Source organism: Ovis canadensis, chromosome 4 (assembly GCF_042477335.2).
Source record: "Ovis canadensis isolate MfBH-ARS-UI-01 breed Bighorn chromosome 4, ARS-UI_OviCan_v2, whole genome shotgun sequence".
Classification (NCBI taxonomy): domain Eukaryota; kingdom Metazoa; phylum Chordata; class Mammalia; order Artiodactyla; family Bovidae; genus Ovis; species Ovis canadensis.
Genome location: NC_091248.1, coordinates 34,117,128 through 34,135,811, shown reverse-complemented (window position 1 = coordinate 34,135,811; position 18,684 = coordinate 34,117,128). Strand labels below are relative to the sequence as shown.

The 18,684-nt window shown below is 37.1% G+C and overlaps 1 protein-coding gene across 1 annotated transcript in view; it reads left to right on the top strand.

The window, feature by feature from the left end:
* Window positions 1-18,684, top strand: part of THSD7A (thrombospondin type 1 domain containing 7A) — a 478,593-nt gene that overhangs the window by 399,877 nt on the left and 60,032 nt on the right. Inside the window, exons 10-11 of the mRNA XM_069586624.1 lie at window positions 5,149-5,281; window positions 6,685-6,788. Of these exons, the coding sequence (XP_069442725.1) occupies window positions 5,149-5,281; window positions 6,685-6,788 (237 nt within the window). The remainder of the gene's footprint in view (window positions 1-5,148; window positions 5,282-6,684; window positions 6,789-18,684) is intronic.

Below are 18,684 nucleotides of genomic sequence, written 5' to 3'. Positions count from 1 at the left end.
TAATTGTGTATTGAGGGAAAAACAAAAGACCAGGGGGTGGCAATGGAGGTTGCGACTGAACAACAGTGCCAAGATGCTTTGTGCACTGGGAGAAGCCTTTTCTGTTTTGCCTGTAGACTGCTGTAACTGAGAATAAAGATACAATGGTTTTATAGAAAACTTGTCTTTTGTTGCAGAGAAAATAAAGCAATGACATGTCGTTAACTTTTCATTATTTGATATGAAATAGGAATGAGGCAAGCTCCACTGAAATTACTCTAACTTCCACACACAATTTAAAAATGTTTAAAAAGTTTAACGTTCGAGGATAGATAATAGCAAAAGAAAAGTGATTTAGGAATGGGGTTGTTCTTTGAAATTTAATTCTATAGGTAAAATTTACATTTTATAAGAGTCTTGAATTTATGAAAATGGGGCACTATCCTCCTTTATAAATCACTTTAGATAGGTAACATTATAGTATAAAATTGCAGATAAAAAGAGCAGAGTAGCTTAGGGTTCCAGAAAGAACAGAGTAATTTGAAATTACTTCTCTCATGGTGTATGTGTGTGAGGGGGGTGTGTCTTAGTCACTCAGTAGTATCTGATTCTTTGTGACCCCAAGGACTGTAGCCTCTGTCCATGGAATTCTTCCTGCAAGAACACTAGAATGGGTTCCCTTCTCTGGGGGATCTTCCCAATCCAGAGATCAAACCCAAGTCTTCCACAATGCAGGCAGATTCTTTACCACCTGAGTCACCAAGGAAGCCCCTCTCTAATGATAACGTCTTGAAAAATCAATGCTGGTAAACATCAGTATTGAGGAGAGAATAGTTTAATCCTCAAACCAGTGTACTAGTTAACTTTTCCAAATTTTGTTTACAAAGGGCTTTATTAAAGATGGAAAACATTTATGCATATATTTGTAACTCATCTTAAAAAATCAGTACTTTTGATCAAATAATACACTTGACTGCTCACAATCTGTTTACTTCTTTTTTTTTTTTTTCTTACTACATTTATTGACATGAGGACCGGAAGGGATATTGGAGAGGCACCTTTTCTACTTTGATGCTCTCAAGCTGTACTCTTCTAGAATTACCCATGATGGGCTCAAAACTGCTTTTACATTTTACTTTTTGCATGAAATGTTTCCCTTTCAATTTCTTTTTTTTTTTAGTTTTTTATTTTTTAAATTTTAAAATCTTTAATTCTTACATGCGTTCATGCTGCCCCACCTGTCATCTACCTCACTTCCAGCTTAACCCATCTTAGTTTTGCCTGCCCTTTAAATCCTCTATCAAGAAACTTCTCCAGTGAAGTTTACCTTGAATGTCTTAAGATAACTGAAAAGTATGTAACTGAGAAAGAGATTATATATCCTCTGAGTCTCTGTGGCCCATTACCACATAAATATGTTATCCCTTTTTTCTCTACCTATCCTAGGTAGGTATTTTCAAGTATAAACACTACAGGAATATACCTTTGTTTTTCCCATGCTCATTATTTCCAATGAAAGTGATACCTTGTTTTTTTTTTTTTTAATTAAAACTAAAGAACAGACTTAGTACCCATGTGAATAATTCTATAAGGAAATGGATAAAAAAGAACAGAAGATGTTAGTTTATAATCCAGTTGAAAAGTGAAGTTAATGTGTTTGCTCATTCAGCAAACATTTATTAAGACGTTACTCTGTGTGACCATTGCTCTCAGTGCTGAAATACAAAGATAAGTGGAAACTGTGTATGTATCCCCACCACATGCGATAAGTGATATAAATACATACAGGTAACTATGAACTTTTCAAGTTCGACATTTACTAACTCAAGTTACTGGTGAGGAAGCTTCCATTTTTATTTATTAACTTCTTTTAAACATGTGCTATAGCTCTCCCCTTGCTCTCTGATCTGAGGGCTGTATAACTGGCCTGAGCTCTACGGTGCTGTTTTGTTGCGTGTATAAGTAATTCATTAACTGAGAGCTGAGAAGAAATGAACCTCCTAGTTCATAGGAACGTGGATGTCATGACACTTTCTGTGTAACTCCATTAAACTTCCTCTCTAGGTGTTATGGCTTTGGAATGTTCCTTTTTAATCAGGTCACAGTCTCTACCCTGTGGCTTGCACAAGGTTAAGGTATTTGAACTTTTTATAAGAATAAATGGATTCCCATTGTGGAATCAATTATGGAAGTGAAAAAGACTTATCAGAGTCTTATATATATCTAGTACAAGCTTGTGGAGATGGAGATAAGGCACTAGAATGTTTCAGAGCTTTATATTAGGAGGCTTTTTGCTTTCAAGTCAGTAAACAAAGTAAAATTGAAATACATTTGATTGCTGCTTCCTATCTGAACACCCTGGGTACATACCAGGTGATATCTAGGTAATCTATATGGTACCACTGATGCTAAACTCGTTGTCCCCTCCAGTCTCCAGATCCCTTGACCTAAATTCTGTGTCTGTATTTTATCAGCCGGTTAAAAAAAGTTACTGACTCAAGAATTTCAACCACCCGGGAAACGAAGACCCCTCTGTGCTCTTTCCCTCTTTTTCCCTGTTAAAAAACAAGCACATGTCTTCCTCCTTCCCTCAATGCTAAACAAATGATATGAATGCTCATTTAATATTTTAAAAAGATTAAAGACACATCATAAATATAAAACACAAGGAAAGTAATAGATAATAGTGTAAAAAATAAAAGCATGGAGTCAGGTAGTAAATAGGCTAGAAAGAAGGGAGAAGAGAATTTATAATGTAAAATCAAAGTTAGGGTAAGCTTCTGTACTTGAGAAAATTAACTCTGAGATTCTGGTGAATAAAGCAAGAAATTGAAGCACAGTGGGTTCTTAACAGATTTGGAAGGGAAACAATATTTTTCCTAGCTCTAAATTATTAGAGGAATTTATCACCTGGGTCTAAAAATAGCAGTCAGTGAACAATTAATAAATGAAGATAACATTGCCAATTTTATTGAGTCCTATTGGCACTACTTAGATCTTTCTTAGATAAATTATACTTAATATGTAAAAGTTGCAGTTGACATTCAGACTATGATTGCTACAATTTTTAAAAGCCTATGATAATATTTTCAAATGCGCTAATACTCTGCTACCCACTACCTCCACCTCCTAGTTCCCTATGTCATTACCTATAATGTTCCAGCTGTTCACTAAAATAGTTAAAACAGTCGTTAATAGTACACGTTTCCCCCACTATAGGAAAAATTCTAAAAAGCTACATGCAAACCCTAGAATCTTAAATTGGGACATACAGGGTCAATTATTCCAATAGATCCAAACTCAGCTGTTTATCACCATTTCCCAGCAAGCTTTGTCAAAATCAGATTCCCACATCCACAGTTTCACACATTCAGATCCCCAAAATTCTCATTTATTAGTTCTAGGTACTTGCCAAGAAATCTGTTTTTAGTTTGTTTGTTTGTTTTTTCAAAGAAATTTTCCTGTGTCGTCAGACATTTAGGATTCCCTAATCTGACCCATTCTCCTATCTAATACAGGCATCTCCAATTCACATTTCTGGGAATCAGTGGCGAGACCATGTTGAGGGATAACCCTGACTTCATGTAAAATGCTGTTCCATTTATTGGAAACTTCTAATCATAAAATCATATTTTTCTACAAACAGTGACTTTAAGGATATTTCATTTCTGGAAAAGGAAATGGCAACCCATTCCAGTACTCTTGCCTGGAAAATCCCACGGACAGAGGAGCCTGATAGGCTGCAGTCCATGAGGTCGCTAAGAGTCAGACATGACTGAGCGACTTCACTTTCACTTTTCACTTTCATGCATTGGAGAAGGAAATGGCAACCCACTCCACTGTTTTTGCCTCAAGAATCCCAAGGATGGGGAAGCCTGGTGGGCTGCCGTCTATGGGGTCGCACAGAGTCAGACATGACTCAAGCGATTTAGCAGCAGCAGCAGCAGTATTTCATTTCTGATTAAACTGTCATTGTGTTAAGGGCTACTAACTCCAGTGCTCTTGCCTGGAAAATCCGATGGATGGAGGAGCCTGGTAGGCTGCAGTCCATGGGGTCACTAAGGGTCAGACACAACTGAAATGACTTGGCAGCAGCAGCAGCAACCCTTCTAAATATCTGTTTTTGTAGTCTACATCTCAAATATTTAATTGTCTTATGAAAAAATGTAAATGCATCAGGGGAACTCTATTAAATGACACATGACTATTCATCCTTAAAATGTATATAAGTTGAGATATATTTTATCAAAGCTGTCAGTCTTATATGTCACCTGTTTCTCATACTAAAAAATTCTGAACAACTTTATATCAGTAACACTGTTAAGTTGATATCTTCATCTAAGGTAAACCTTAATTAGATACATTGTTTTTTAACATAATTTGGAGTAATTTACTTACAATAATTATTACTATTTGGAATGCTTCTCTAAAAATTCTGCCTCTAAGAAATTACAGCTCAGATGTTTAGGATGTGACCTGAATTAAAGATCTTAAATTGTTTAATATGAATAATGAATGACCAGAATAATTTATGAGTTATATATTTCAAATTAAATGAATAGCCAAGAAATAAAATTTCACATAAAACACTGAATATATTCTTGTAAGATTCATTAGATGTGTATGAGTCCCATGTGGTAAACAGGGCTATATATGAAATGGCATGAAAATAAACTTAAGGGAGAGAAAAATGAATTAATTAGATCTGTCGTATTTCTCAAGGGAAAGAAACGTACAACAGAGCAGTCACGTTGTAACTGAGCCTTAGGAAGGCTAGCTGACTGTGGAACTATTTTCTCCATTCTTCACATTTTTAATATAAATTGATTGGGTTTCCAACATAAGCAGTCTTTGGGAGAATTGAGGAAACAACTCAATGAGGCCTCTCATTCAGGGATTTCAAAGCCGTTTCCTTCTCCAGTGCATGAAAGTGAAAAGTGAAAGTGAAGTCGCTCAGTCACATCCGACTCTTCAAGACCCCATGGACTGTGGCCCACCAGGCCCCTCCATCCATGGGATTTTCCAGGCAAGAGTACCGGAGTAGGTTGCTATTTCCTTCTCCATAAAGCACATGTAGCTGGAGGCAATGTAATTTCTTCACACAGCCTGGTATTCAGAGATTTCTTTATCAGTGCAGAGAACAAAGGTTAAAAAGCTGCTTCATTCCAGGGGACTCCGGAATCAAGAAACAGACTCGGCACCGGGTCATCATTCAGCTGCCAGCCAATGGAGGCAGGGACTGCATGGATCCACTCTATGAAGAAAAGGCCTGCGAGGCTCCTCAAGTGTGCCAAAGCTACAGGTAATGGGTGAAAGAAAAGCCTTGTGAGCAAGGCACTGAGCGAAACACTTCAGGTCCAACTCTTTCTGATGTTAAGAAAAGGAAGCTAACACTATACGCAGATTCAGTGGAGCTGAGGATGTTTATTACTGTGGGCACCGTCTCTTGCCTTTTTCAAAGAGCTGCTTTGCTGCCAAAATCATCTCCAGGGACACAGATACTTGTGTAAACTTCCAAGTTCTATTTTTAGCTTCGGGAGCTTGAGGAAAATTCTTTTGTTGATATAAACTATAGGAAAATGCAGAAAAGTGATTAATAATTATGAAACATGTGCTTTCAAGAATAGCCAAAACAGCCCTTCCTGAGCTCCAGAGAGCACATGTTCTTCATGAACGCTGGCATTCTGTCTCACAAAATGACATCTTCATATCAGTGATATTAATAAGATGTCTATTCTCTTCATTTCTGGTCACCTCAAGGAAATTAAAGTTATTGAAGCTATACATATCATCATCATGATAATTATTAGAAGAAGGGTTTTTTTTCCATAACTATTTTTAAAATATACCTAATTAAAGCTTGATGTAGTGAAAATTTGTAGTCCTGACAAAACTTTCAGTGCCAACAAATGAAATATTATGGCATCAACTGATAGAATGTGTGATCACAAAATAATAATTTAAGATGAAATTGATGGCAAATTTGTCATCTTAATTTATCTGTATTTAATTCTTAGATGACAGACAATATAATTGTATGGTTACATGATGGACATTAACTATTAGCCCAGACTTATTTATTTGAGGGATTTGTTTTTGTGAAGTGTATTATAAATTGCACCTTCTGAGTTACCCCTACGATGCTAATCAAAAGAGCATTATACAAAAGGCTCATGGCTTGAATGTAGTTGTACTACTTGATTATAAAATAAATATACCTTTTTAAAATGAAACACATCACTTCTGATACTATCTGCTACATTTGCTGGCAATCCTAATCATTAAAAAGGCTAAATATGGCACTTTCCTGGTGGTCCAGTGGTTAAGGATCTGCTTCCACTGCGTGGGGTCACAGGTTTGATCCCTGGTTGGGAAACTAAGATCCCGCATTCTTCATGATGTAGCTTAAAAAAAATTTTTTTAATAATTGGAAATTTTCAAATGCTAAATACTATCAGTAGAGTTCATTCCTTAAGGAATTGACAGGGATGGACCCTTGTCTCCACTGCCATAGAAAGTACGTTTATACTTAGTGCTGCTTTTTATAATTCCTTGATGAAGATTTAAATAGAATTTGGATAGGACCGAAGCATTGTCAAATTCCTTTCTGTAGTGGTCAAAGTCATGGCTCCTTGGCATTGTATCACTATGATTTCTCTGGCATGTTTGCTTCTTCTTGATGTGGCTTCTGTTCTTTCCATGTAGGTGGAAGACTCACAAATGGCGCCGGTGCCAGCTTGTCCCTTGGAGCGTGCAACAAGACAGCCCTGGAGCACAGGAGGGCTGTGGGCCTGGACGGCAGGCAAGAGGTGGGAGGCCCCATTCCACAGTTGATTTGCTTCACATTTCTCCAGCATCACTAATTTAACCTCTAGCTAGCCTGTAGAGTTTGTTATTCTGATGCCATACTAGGCAAGCAGAGCAGAGCACGTAAAAATCTGTTACTATCCATTCTACCACACACCAGAACACGGAGACCTGTCTTTTTAAGTTGTGACCTTTGTTCTTCGACATTAGGAGTTCATTTGTCATTGTTGCTGTTTTAGTTGCTCAGTTGTGTCCAACTCTTTGTGACCCCATGGACTGTAGCCCACCAGGTCCCTCGGTCCATGGCATTCTCCAGGAAGGAATACTGAAGTGGGTTGCCATTCCCTTCTCCAGGGAATCTTCCCAACCCAGGGATCAAACATAGCTCTTCTCATTGCACTTCCCTTCATGCTTATCTGAAAGATGATCAGAATGTACAGGGCAGCTTGTTTTTGTTGTTGTTCTTGTAATTAGTTTTTGGCTCATGGTATTCCGTAACACTTTGCTTGTCACCTTAACAATAAGATTCTTGCATCTTTGCCCATATGCATTATGTATGTGCATGCATATAATGTAATATAATTGGTTAACTTTCCCAGAAATTCTCAGCAATGACTTTCTTGTCATTGTCATGGCTACCCCCAGTTCGGTTCATATTTGGTACTGATTTTTAAATGACAAATTTATGTACTCAAAGCCTGCCATATGTGGACTGCAATCTGTTGAAACTGCTAGAGAACATGGTATCTTGCAGAAATGAAATATGGAACTATTTCCAGCTTTCCATGATTATTTACTAGATATTATGGATAATACTTTCATTCCAAGCTTTGAAAAGTGTTCTTTATACATGTAGCGAATTCATTCTGTAAAGAGTACATGATTCTTTTCACTCATGCTGCTTATACATTTAATTCCAGATACATAATTAAAATGTATTTTGAATATGTAATTGAATACACAGCCACTTTTCTTTAATTCATAAAAACATGTTTGGCACCCTCATTTGTAGTTACATATTTGATGATATTGCAAAAGTGTGAACATACAGAATTGGATTCCAGTTTTTGCTGATTTCATCTGGGACCCCTTTTCTTTACAGAGTAAAGGTTGCTTTTTTAAAATTTGAAAAAAAAATAGCATCATTTTTGGTAAAAATTTTCTATTTTGAAAGTCATTTTAGAAATCTTCAATTGAAACATTTAGTTTACAATTGACATTAACTATTTAGTGATTTTCAGGATTTTGTTTTAATGCTTATTTTTCATTCTGTATCCTCTACCATCAGCATTGACTAAAAAATAACTCTCTCTCTTCACAGTTTCAGAGACTTAGGTATTTAGAGTTGAAAGTCTTTCTCTCCATTTCAAACCATTCATGAGAAATTGAGTGATATAAGGATTTCTTGTCATGCCCTACTAATTCCTCCTTGAATCAAGCATACATTTGCATACAGTCTGGACCCTGCGCAGAGTTAATAATGAAAACAGGCATGCGTTTAAGAATCAAGAAACCGAAATTTTAGTCCCAGTTCTTTCACTCACACAGTGTGAGTTTTATTCATCCCTTTGCCTTTCTAGGTCTCAGTTTATTTAGATGGGGAAAAAAAGAAAAGAGGGCTGGACCAAATGATCTGTTAACGATTTTTTCATATCCTACAATCTATGCACAGATAATATCCTGCCATCAAAGTGTGACCTGAATTTAGGTAAAACAGATGAAAACTATACTTTTGTAGGCACTGAGGGGATTTAAGATGTGAAAACTGCACAGGGTGAAAACAGCTTTAGTTTTGAACACTTTTACTTGACTGCACAACCTTAGTTTATTCATTTCCTCTCTCTGAGGCTGAGAAAGTAATGATCCTTACAGTGCTTTGCACATAGTGAAAGTGAAAGTCACTCAGTCATGTCCGACTCTTTGCGACCCCATGGACTATACAGTCCATGGAATTCTCCAGGCCAGAATGCTGGAGTGGGTGGCCTTTCCCTTCTCCAGGGGCTCTCCCCATCCCAGGGATCCAACCCAGGTCTCCCACATTGCAGGCAAATTCTTTACCATCTGAGCCACATGGGAAGCCCTTGCACATAGTAAATCTTCATCAAATGCAAATTCCTTCCCCCTTCCTGTTAGATCATGGCCTAATGAATGTGTGCATAGATCGTTGTAGGCATAAAAGCAGCAGTATTAACATGGTTCTTTAGTTTTTTATTGACACAGTCTGTATAAAACATTTATTTTGGTGATTACCGGTGATCTTTTCATTTCCAAATCTGAAAACCTCTGCTTATTCCTCTTCGTAGTTGACTATTCATTATAACAAGTGATGTCTGCATAAATATACTCAAATAACCCCTTTAAATTCTGTATGAAGATAAGCTTTTTCTTTGTTGCCTTGATAAAGATTTTATTTTTCCTCAGAGCCTATATTCCTACAGAAGCATGAAATGGAGAGAGCTAAGAGTGTAGGAATATCTTGTATTATTGGCAGAAAGGCAAAGAATCCTTTTGTTGATGGTCATGGCTGTTTTCAGCACTCTGCCGAACTGGCCTGTCAGACTCTTGTTTTATTTTCATCTTTGCCCTTATCCAGAGACTTTTTAAAATGACAAATTGTGCTATTTTGAATAATTAAAATAAGAATATATTAGTATCTTACTAAATTGTAAGGTGATGTAGTGAAAATTATTATCAGTGAGCAAAGACTATGGAGAAGCTACTCCTCCTTCCCCTCTAATACTTCAGACTTTCTAATTCCAGTCACTCTTGTGACTCTGATTGCATTCAGAAGACTGTGTAGAAAGAGTCTTGAGTGTTAAGAAGGGATGAAGATGTTCAGCCCAGGGAGCTTAATTGTTTAGGGAAATGAGATCACTGGTAACATCGCCTAATAAGGAGGAGATAAAGACAGAAACCAATCCATTGCAAAAGTAGTCATTTGAATATAAAGAGCTTAAGAAAGATCTAAAGGATGAGCCAGGACTTGACTTGTACCATAATATTAGATTAAACAGAAAGGAGAAAAGAATAGAAAATGAGAGCAAGTCTATTATTTAAGCATCGGAGGTAAGGAAAACACAAAAAAGTAAATGTGTTCACAGAAAAGTGGATAGATTACAGCTCTGAAGATGCGAGCTGGAGCCCAGGGTAATTTTGTAGAGGGCCATAAATGTCAGGATCAGTATTTTAGACCTTGTTCGATAAGTGGTGCAAGCAAGGACCTGATGAAAGCAGTGTTTTATCTGTCAGCGTGTACAGAGTAAGTTAGAAAGATAAGACACATGGGTCTGGATGCCAGCCAGGGCATTGTTGTAGCAATGCAACGTTGAAGAGCTCAGACTGAATCCACTGTAGTCAAAATGGGTAAAAATAAATGGATTTTCAACATGTAATAGAAGAAAATAACTTTAGGACATGGTAGCAGACAGTAGCAGCAGAGATGGACCTAAGTCAAAGAAGATCATATAGTTTTTAGCTGTAATATTTTCAGTGTGTATAGCATAGGGGATTATTTTTTAAAGAGAGTTAAATACTGTGTGTGAATCTTCTAACTAAAAATCTTATGAAATCTCAGATCAAATTTAGGTTTTGATCTAAACTAATTGTAAAACACTACATTTCAAGACTCAAAAAGAAGAACAGGATTTATCTTGTCCTTCATTCTGATGTGAACTACATTTTGAAGTGCTAATTTAAATTTCTTCAGTTAAATAAAAATGTTGTATAAACCAAAAGAAGGTTTAATTTACTAAGTATGAACAGAAAGGAAATAATGTGTGTGTCTCATATACTACACATCACTCAGAAGAACACTTAGAAAGTCACCATTCATTTTTTCTAAAATGACTTGAGCCTTTCCTATTAGTAGAAAAAATATAACTTAATTCTTTTACCAGCTTCTAGCAAGCTGCCCTCGTCGTCCTCATATTAAGTCACCTGTACCTACTGTTAGCCACCTGCTAACAACAACAAAAAACATTACCCAGTGCAGGAGACTTAAGAGATTAGGGTTTGATCCCAATATGGGGAACATCCCCTGGGAAAGGAAATGGCAACCCACTCCAGTATTCTTGCCTGGAGAATCCCATGAACAGAGGAGCCTGGCAGATTACTGTCCATAGTGTTTGCAAAGAGTTAGACATGACTGAAGGGACTTAGCACAGTGTGACCATTATAGACAGATAACTTTACTCTTCAGTTTTACTCTTAATCCTGTTATCAGCATAATTCCAGCTGTAGGAATTCTCAGCTACAGTGATGGCACATTGCAAAGGAGCTGGAGAGCAGTTGTGTTCCCAGAGTCTCTTTAATGAGTCACCAACAGTAGCTGCTTATCATCCCAGTGCTGACACTCCTTGTAAAGCAAAGCGATGAGAATCAGCCTTCCCCACAAATAAGTTAGAATAACACAGGTGTAAGAAGATCGGAAGATTCTACTCCAGTCAGGTAAATGCAGTCATGACCAAGTCTACATTCTGTGTATTTCAAACCTATGTGAAAGTACTCTCTATGGAAATGCTTTACATTAGGACACAATAGGGAGTTTGGAGTCATAAGGAACTTCAGCGAGGCTTTGGATTTTGAGAATGGTGCTTTGAGAAAATTTCATATAGTGGTAGTGGTGGTGGTTTAGCCACTAAATCACGTCTGACTCTTTTTTTCGTGACCCCATGGACTGTAACCCACCAGGCTCCTCTGTCCATGGAATTTCCCAACAAGGATGCTGGAGTGGGTTGCCATTTCCTTCTCTAGGGGATCTTCGTGACTCATGGATCAAACCTCCATCTCCCACATTGCAGACAGATTCTTCACTGCTGAGCCACCAGGGAATCCCTTATCTAGTGATATAAGCACTAAAAAGAGAGAGGAGAAAAAGGTATTTTAAAGAAGGAATAAACAGGGTTTTGCAACTTTAAATCATACTTAAATCTCACAGGGAAATTTTAGAAGGCTTTTGAAATAGGTATATTTCTTATTTTTTGTCAATAAAAGAAATGCAAATAACAAAATTATATCTACAGTCTATTTAATTTTAAGTGTATGTATACAGGTTATATTTGCTTTGTGCTATTCAAGTCACTTGGTATAAACTTTTAATAGAACTGTAACCTCTACTGTCTCCTCTCTGCTCACATTTCTACAGTTTAGATGGCATTTAGAGGGCTAAATGATCAATTGGTCAGTGACTATGTCATTGAAACATGGCCCTACTAGCTGTAGCTAGAGTCATCATTACATTTCCATTCAAAATAAAAGAGGTGGCTCATATTAATGACAGTTTGGGACATTTTATTTATTTTTTCCTCTATAACTGTCCTAAGGGGGTAATGTCAATCACTACTAATATATATATATATTTTAACAGTGTTATTACCTTATGACATATATATATCAGGAATATGATCCAAAAATATCATAGATTAGATCCTTGGATTTCATAAATTCAAATGTATTCTTTCTCAATCTCTGTGTTGATCTTGATGCTACCTCCTGCCAAGTGTATTTTCTGTAATTTAGATGAAACTAGAGTTAATAATCCCCAGGGTCAGCCCTGCCTGATCTCCCACACACTCTGTATCCTTGCATGCCAGGGAATGTCCACTATGATGTTGCTCCATCACTAAGATCTGACATCAGCCTTTACATGGAAGCCAGCCTGATTCAGATGTATTCTCAAGTCCAGACCACAGAAAAGAAAAAACCTTCAATTGTATGCCTCACATGGCCCTGGGAGTCCTTACCCTATATCACATATTGGTTAAAAAGGTTATAAAAGGAAAGTCTAGGAATAAAAAGGAAGGTTCTAATTTTCCTCCCAACAAAATTAAATCTAAATGAATTTGTAGAAGGTGAGATGTAAGTATTTAACTATAATTCATGCTGTTATTTTTTGTGAGCAAATAGTGGCTTAAACCGTATTGACACCCTTGGTATCTCTCTTTCAGTTAATTTCTAAAAGATTATACCTTAGAGGCATTGTTGGGGTTTAGGCCCAGAAGATCCGGGCCAATTTATCTCAGAAACTCACATTAATCTATTAATTTTCAGAGACTGTTTTATAATAGGAATGAAAATAATGGTGTAGAAAGAGAACTAGGTAGAAAAGAGCCAAGGAGTTTGATGTAAAGAAATTTTGTGCAGACATGGTTTTTATACTCTTCTCTGGGCTAATATATAATATTGTGTGTGTATGTGTATGTGTGAGTTGCTCAGTTGTGTCCGACTCTTTACGACTCCATGGCCTGTAGCCTGCCAGGCTCCTCTGTCCTCCAGGCAAGAATACTGGAGGGGGTTGCCATTTCCTTCTCCAGGGGATCTTCCCGACCCATGGATTGAACCTGGGTCTCTTGCATTGCAGGCAGAAGCTTTACCATCTGAGCTACTAGGGAAGCCCATGATATTTAATATTAATTATATTAATATAACTATTAATATATACTATTTTATACACTATTAATATATACTATTATATATACTATTAATACTAATTACTATACAATATTTTCATACTCTTCACTGATGTAAGTTGCTATTTAAAACTTCTAGAATTATTTCTGCTTTTAAATTACTTCCTCTAGTTTGCTATGAATATCAGCATTCTAGTTGATTTGGGGATTTTGGTTTGGTGTTAGATCTTTCAGAGCTCTGTCATAAAATAATGAGTAGCATTTGCTGTTTTTTAAATAGCTGATAGAATACACTTGACACGGGGGTGTCTTTGTGATGGTTCCTCAGTGCCCTGTTGGTTGTGATACAGTCAGTTAACCCTTCCCAGCTCCCAGTCAAGGATCCAACTGACCTTGGTCTGTGCTGCTCCACAGGGAGCTGATTATTATTTCCTAGTAAGTCTCTACACAAGGACTTTTGCATGTATTAAGAGCATCAGTGAGACTAGAGATTACTGGTAACTATTTAGGATCAATAATTTTTTTAAAAAAAGGTGCATTTCTTTCCATTCGGCCAGAGTTCCAGTCACAAATTGTAATTAGGAAGTGTAATTTGGCAGACTTGTCTGTGAAAAATCTCTTTCACACAGAGAAAGACCAAGATCATTAAATCCACATAGTAAACAAGTGGAGCCCTCTTGCATTATTTATAGGTTTGGTCTTTTTTCTAAGCACAATTAGGTCTCTTGGTAACTAGCTCTCACTCACATTAAGCTTTTTCTCTTTTATTTCTACATGATCCATTTTCACTATTGTGTTTTTTTTTTCTTTTGTAATACCATAGGAAAAAAACCTCACTCCTCTAATTGCACAGTCAGCCCATCATATTCTGTCTGCAGGGCTATCCAGACATGGTTGCTGTGGGAAAAGCCATGTTAATATGGCTCAATTTAATAAATAAGGCCTCAGAGCTCCTTGAACTCTTCGTTACATAGAAGCTAACAGCGTTCACTCCACTCGGGCATTGATCTTATTCTGTTTCCTGTAATGAACTTCTGTGTACAAATTTTCAATCTAGTCATTTATTTCTCTCTGATTATTCAAACGAAATGACAGCTTGGCCTTACATGCTGAAGGGTAATCCACAGACCAATAGAATACCTTCTTTTGGTGCATCTTGAATAGTAAGGGCATTTCATTCCTCTTCAAAAAAATGAAGATGAGCAACTCCATTCTGAATTCTATTAGATTTATTTCAGAGCTGCATCAGTAGCCTTCCATTTACATACTCATAGATGCATAATTAGATACCCATGTCCTTTTAGCTCAAACCAATGTTATCTATTCCCTTTCATTTCAGAAACCTTTATTATTCTCCACTTTAAAACATAACTCAAAATTCAACTTACATGGAAACACTCTGGAATTGGCTCTACTGATTCCACTTATTAATCTTTTTATTTAAATGTATGGGATGTTTCAAAGATGCACAAAAATAGAGAGACTGATGTAATGAATACTAGCAGTGTAGTCATCACTGACATAACTTGAACAGATTGTAACATGTTGTCACTCTTGGTCATCAGCTACTCCTCACACAGGTAAAGATATTATGCTGGAGTATTTTAAAACAACTCCCAGTTTAGATATAAATCTAGTTTTTTAAACATAACAAAAGTATTATTATAACACTAAACAAAATTAAGTGTAATTCATACCACGTCTAATATTCATACCACATTTAACTGTCCCCCATTGTCTCAATATCGTCTGTTTACAATCCGTTTGTTCCAATTTGGATTCATGAATGTCTCCACATTGCATTTGGTTAGAACATTTCTTCAGTCATCTTTAATATAACAATTTGAGCTCCTTTCTTCAGAGCATTTACTTGTTGAAGAAACTGACTTTCTTACTTACCTTTCCAACATTTCCTCAGTATTGTTGGGCTGAGCTTGCCTTGCTTAATTTACAAGTAACCCCCCAGGTAGTCACATGGATATCTTCTAGGCTTTCAGCCTCCTAGAAGCTGCCCATCCATGACACTTAAATAACTTCTGTGCTTCATATAAATAAGCTAACATTGTAAATCAGATTGATATAATCAGCATAAAGAAGGAATTTTGCTTTAAAATAATTGTTTTTACATATGCTGACCTCACTAAGAAGCTTTCATGCCCATTTTCATGGTAATTTATCCATAGGGCGACGTGGGTTTGGGCCATCTTCCTAACAAGGCCTTAGCCCAAAGGAAAACTTGGGTAATCATTATACACAAGATACACACCCTGCACCTGTAAACACAATTGTCTGTGTATATGTAGCTTTCTCATGTGCTAGGAAACCATGCTTGGGATGACACATCTTTTCTGCAGTTAAAACCACCCTATTTTCAGTGTCTTAAAGATGATTTCTAAGATTTATAAAGTTGAGAATTCAGATGGTTCCCTTTCCAAACATTTATATTTTCTTCACCCTAATAGCAGGAAGTTCATTTCAGATTACATTCCTGTTTGAATTGTTGTATTTCCTCCAAGTCAGAATAGAAACAAGTTGAGATGTACGATAAGTTTCAATATATTGTACAAATGGTACTGTTGCTGCTTGTTTGGATAACATTGCATAAGTAATCCATTCAAAATACACTGCCTAAACTCTCAGATAAAGGGAGTGGAGTGCTGAGTGGGTTTCTGAGAACAAATATGGGAATTTTACACATTTTTTTCTTTTGAGCTACTTGAAATACTTTTTGAGATTTTGCGTACTACAGGAATATAGACTCTAGATTTATATAAATGGTATAGATTTGCACAGAAGAAATTAGTTTCTAGAATCGTATTGATAGTAGTTTTACTTTATTTTGGTTTTTCATGTCCCTTAATGTGATGATGGTTGGAACAATTGTGAAATGAAATTTATAAGAGAGAACCTTAGAAAACCTTAATGGAGAACCCAAGGCAATTGCATTTAGTTTAAAAGATTTATACAAGTCTGTATTTCAGAGAGCAAAATTGGATGCTTAGATAAAACTCATCTTTTTTCTAAGAATATAAATTTAGTTTTGTAGATTTTTTTTCTTTTAGTTATAAACAGTGTGACTATTCACAGCTTAGAACTCTATGGTTAAATTTCTTATTTTCCAAAATAATCATTTTTGAGGTTGCTACATATCCTGATGAGTAAAGATCTAATATTTTCCTCTTTATCAATCCTTCCTCTTAAGCATCCTTGGGGCAACTCTGGCCACAAACCGTCAGACCTTCCTTTGTATAAAGTGTTCAAGGAGGTGTAGAGAGAATTGCAAAATGCCATGAGCTTATCGATGTACTGCATTTTGTAGATTCCTCCTATACCAATTCACACGTAACAGTCTTCCCACCTACCTGGGTGCTCGTTTGGTCTACTCCTTGTACTCCAAGTTTAAGCTCCCCTTAGCTCATTCCCATGTGCTCAGCCTTTGTTTCCCAAAGCTTGGCACAGTGCCAAGCTTTGGGAAATTGGGCACCAGAGGACCTTCAGTTTTAGTCACAAGTCTCAGGCAAACATATCCTAGTGACTTGAATACTCAGGCTTGTAGGCCTTAAGCTTGAATGGGCATGAGGACTATCTGAGCAACTTGAAAATAAATGCATATTCCGTGACCCCACACACAGAGCTCTCATCCAGGAGCTTTGGACTGAACCCAGAAATCTTCAACTCGAATAGCATTCCAGGAGTATCTGATGCCCCTGGAAATATACTGCCTGCTAGAGCAGTGGTCTCATTTCACTGATACATGTTTGAATCACCAGGGAGCTTTAAAAATGATATTAATGCCTGGGACCCTGCCCTCAAACAGTTAAATCAGAATATTGGACTTTAGCAAGGGCGTGTACATGTTCCCAAAACTATCGAGGTGATCAGCTGCAGCTTGACGTGAGAGCCTCTACCTGGCACTGGTCTGATGACTACAGTCCACCGGACAACTCTTCTTCCGAGAGGTGAGAGTCTCTTGGAGCACTTAATGTTTTTTCCTGCCACATCAGCTTCCTAAAGTCTACCACTCTCCCCTCAACCAGGTTTTCATATCTTTAAAATTCACAGGCCTCTGTTCATTTCATACAGATTGACTCTTCCAGTGTTGTGCATATCAAATGAGGAGAGATCTAGAGCTAAGAAATAAGTGTTTTCACCTGCATTTGCCCAATTAATGTAACTTTTCCTACAGCAGTACCAACAAGTTGTGTTCACCGTACACAGAGAAAGTCTTCTTTGGATAAAACTGTTAAATCTTTTTACACACCCCATCACACACTGCTGTACTACAGGGTAGTTTAGTTTTAGTGTACAGATCCAGAGGGTCCTGTTTAACCTGGGGCCCTGTGTGCCCTAATGGTAATTTAGGATCAAAATGTCAGGCTCCTTCACCTTCGTTTCATGAAGATAGAATTCTGAGCAGAGCAGAGACCAGCTGCAGTGTCGGCCTAGACCAAAAACCTGACAGGCCCACATAAATCAGTCTGACTGGGCCATTTAAGCTGGTTCAATGAAGACTTAACTTTAGGACCAAGGTCTAAATGTTTCTTCTGCTTCCTCAATAAAAAACGAATTATTTCGAAAACCAATAGGGGGGAAATGGCTGCGGGAGGAAAGAGGACTTAGATATCACTTGCTCTTTTTCTTTAAGACATTTTACCTTAAAGCAATTTTGCATCTATGATCAATAGGTAAAAAAAAAAAAAAAAACAATGACTTGGTTTTAAAAATTCAGTTGAACAATATCTTGGGAAAACTAAAATATATAAACCAAAATTTTTTCACCCTTTTTTGAGACTCCATATGTAATTATTGGAAATGTAAACTACGATGTGACAGATTGATTGCTAAAAGTTTTGTCTTAATTTTTTTAATTGGAGGATAATTGCTTTACACTGTTGTGTTGGTTTCTGCTGTATACCAACATGAATTAGCCATAAGTATGTATATATGTGTTCCCTCCCTCTTGAACCTCCTTCCCCTCTCCCACTCCATCCCACCCCTCTAGGCTGCCACAGAGCACCAGGTTGAGTTCCCTGTGTTATACAGCAACTTCCCATTAACTATCTGTTTTACATGTGGTAATATATATATTTCAGTGCTACTACCTCAATTCATCCCACCCTTGTCTTCATTTTAAGCTCATGGTTGTTATTTGTGCATGGGAAGAACTTGTACACAGAGGGAAGTAGGGAAGGACTTTGAAACTGCCCTCTCCCATTAATCATTAATCACTTCAAAGCCATCACAAGAAGCTTTCAATGTAATTTTAAAAAGAAACATGCTTCTTTTATGCAAATGGAGCTCTGTGACAAGTTTCATAAGCATTCTCCCCCACCCAAACCTTCCAAAGATTTGACTGCCACTAAGACCTTTCTAGGGGCTTCCCAGGTGGCACAGTGGTAAAGAATCTGCCTGCTAATGCAGGAGACGTGGGTTGGATCCCTGGATCGGGAATATCCCCTGGAGTAGGAAATGGCAACCCACTCCAGTATTC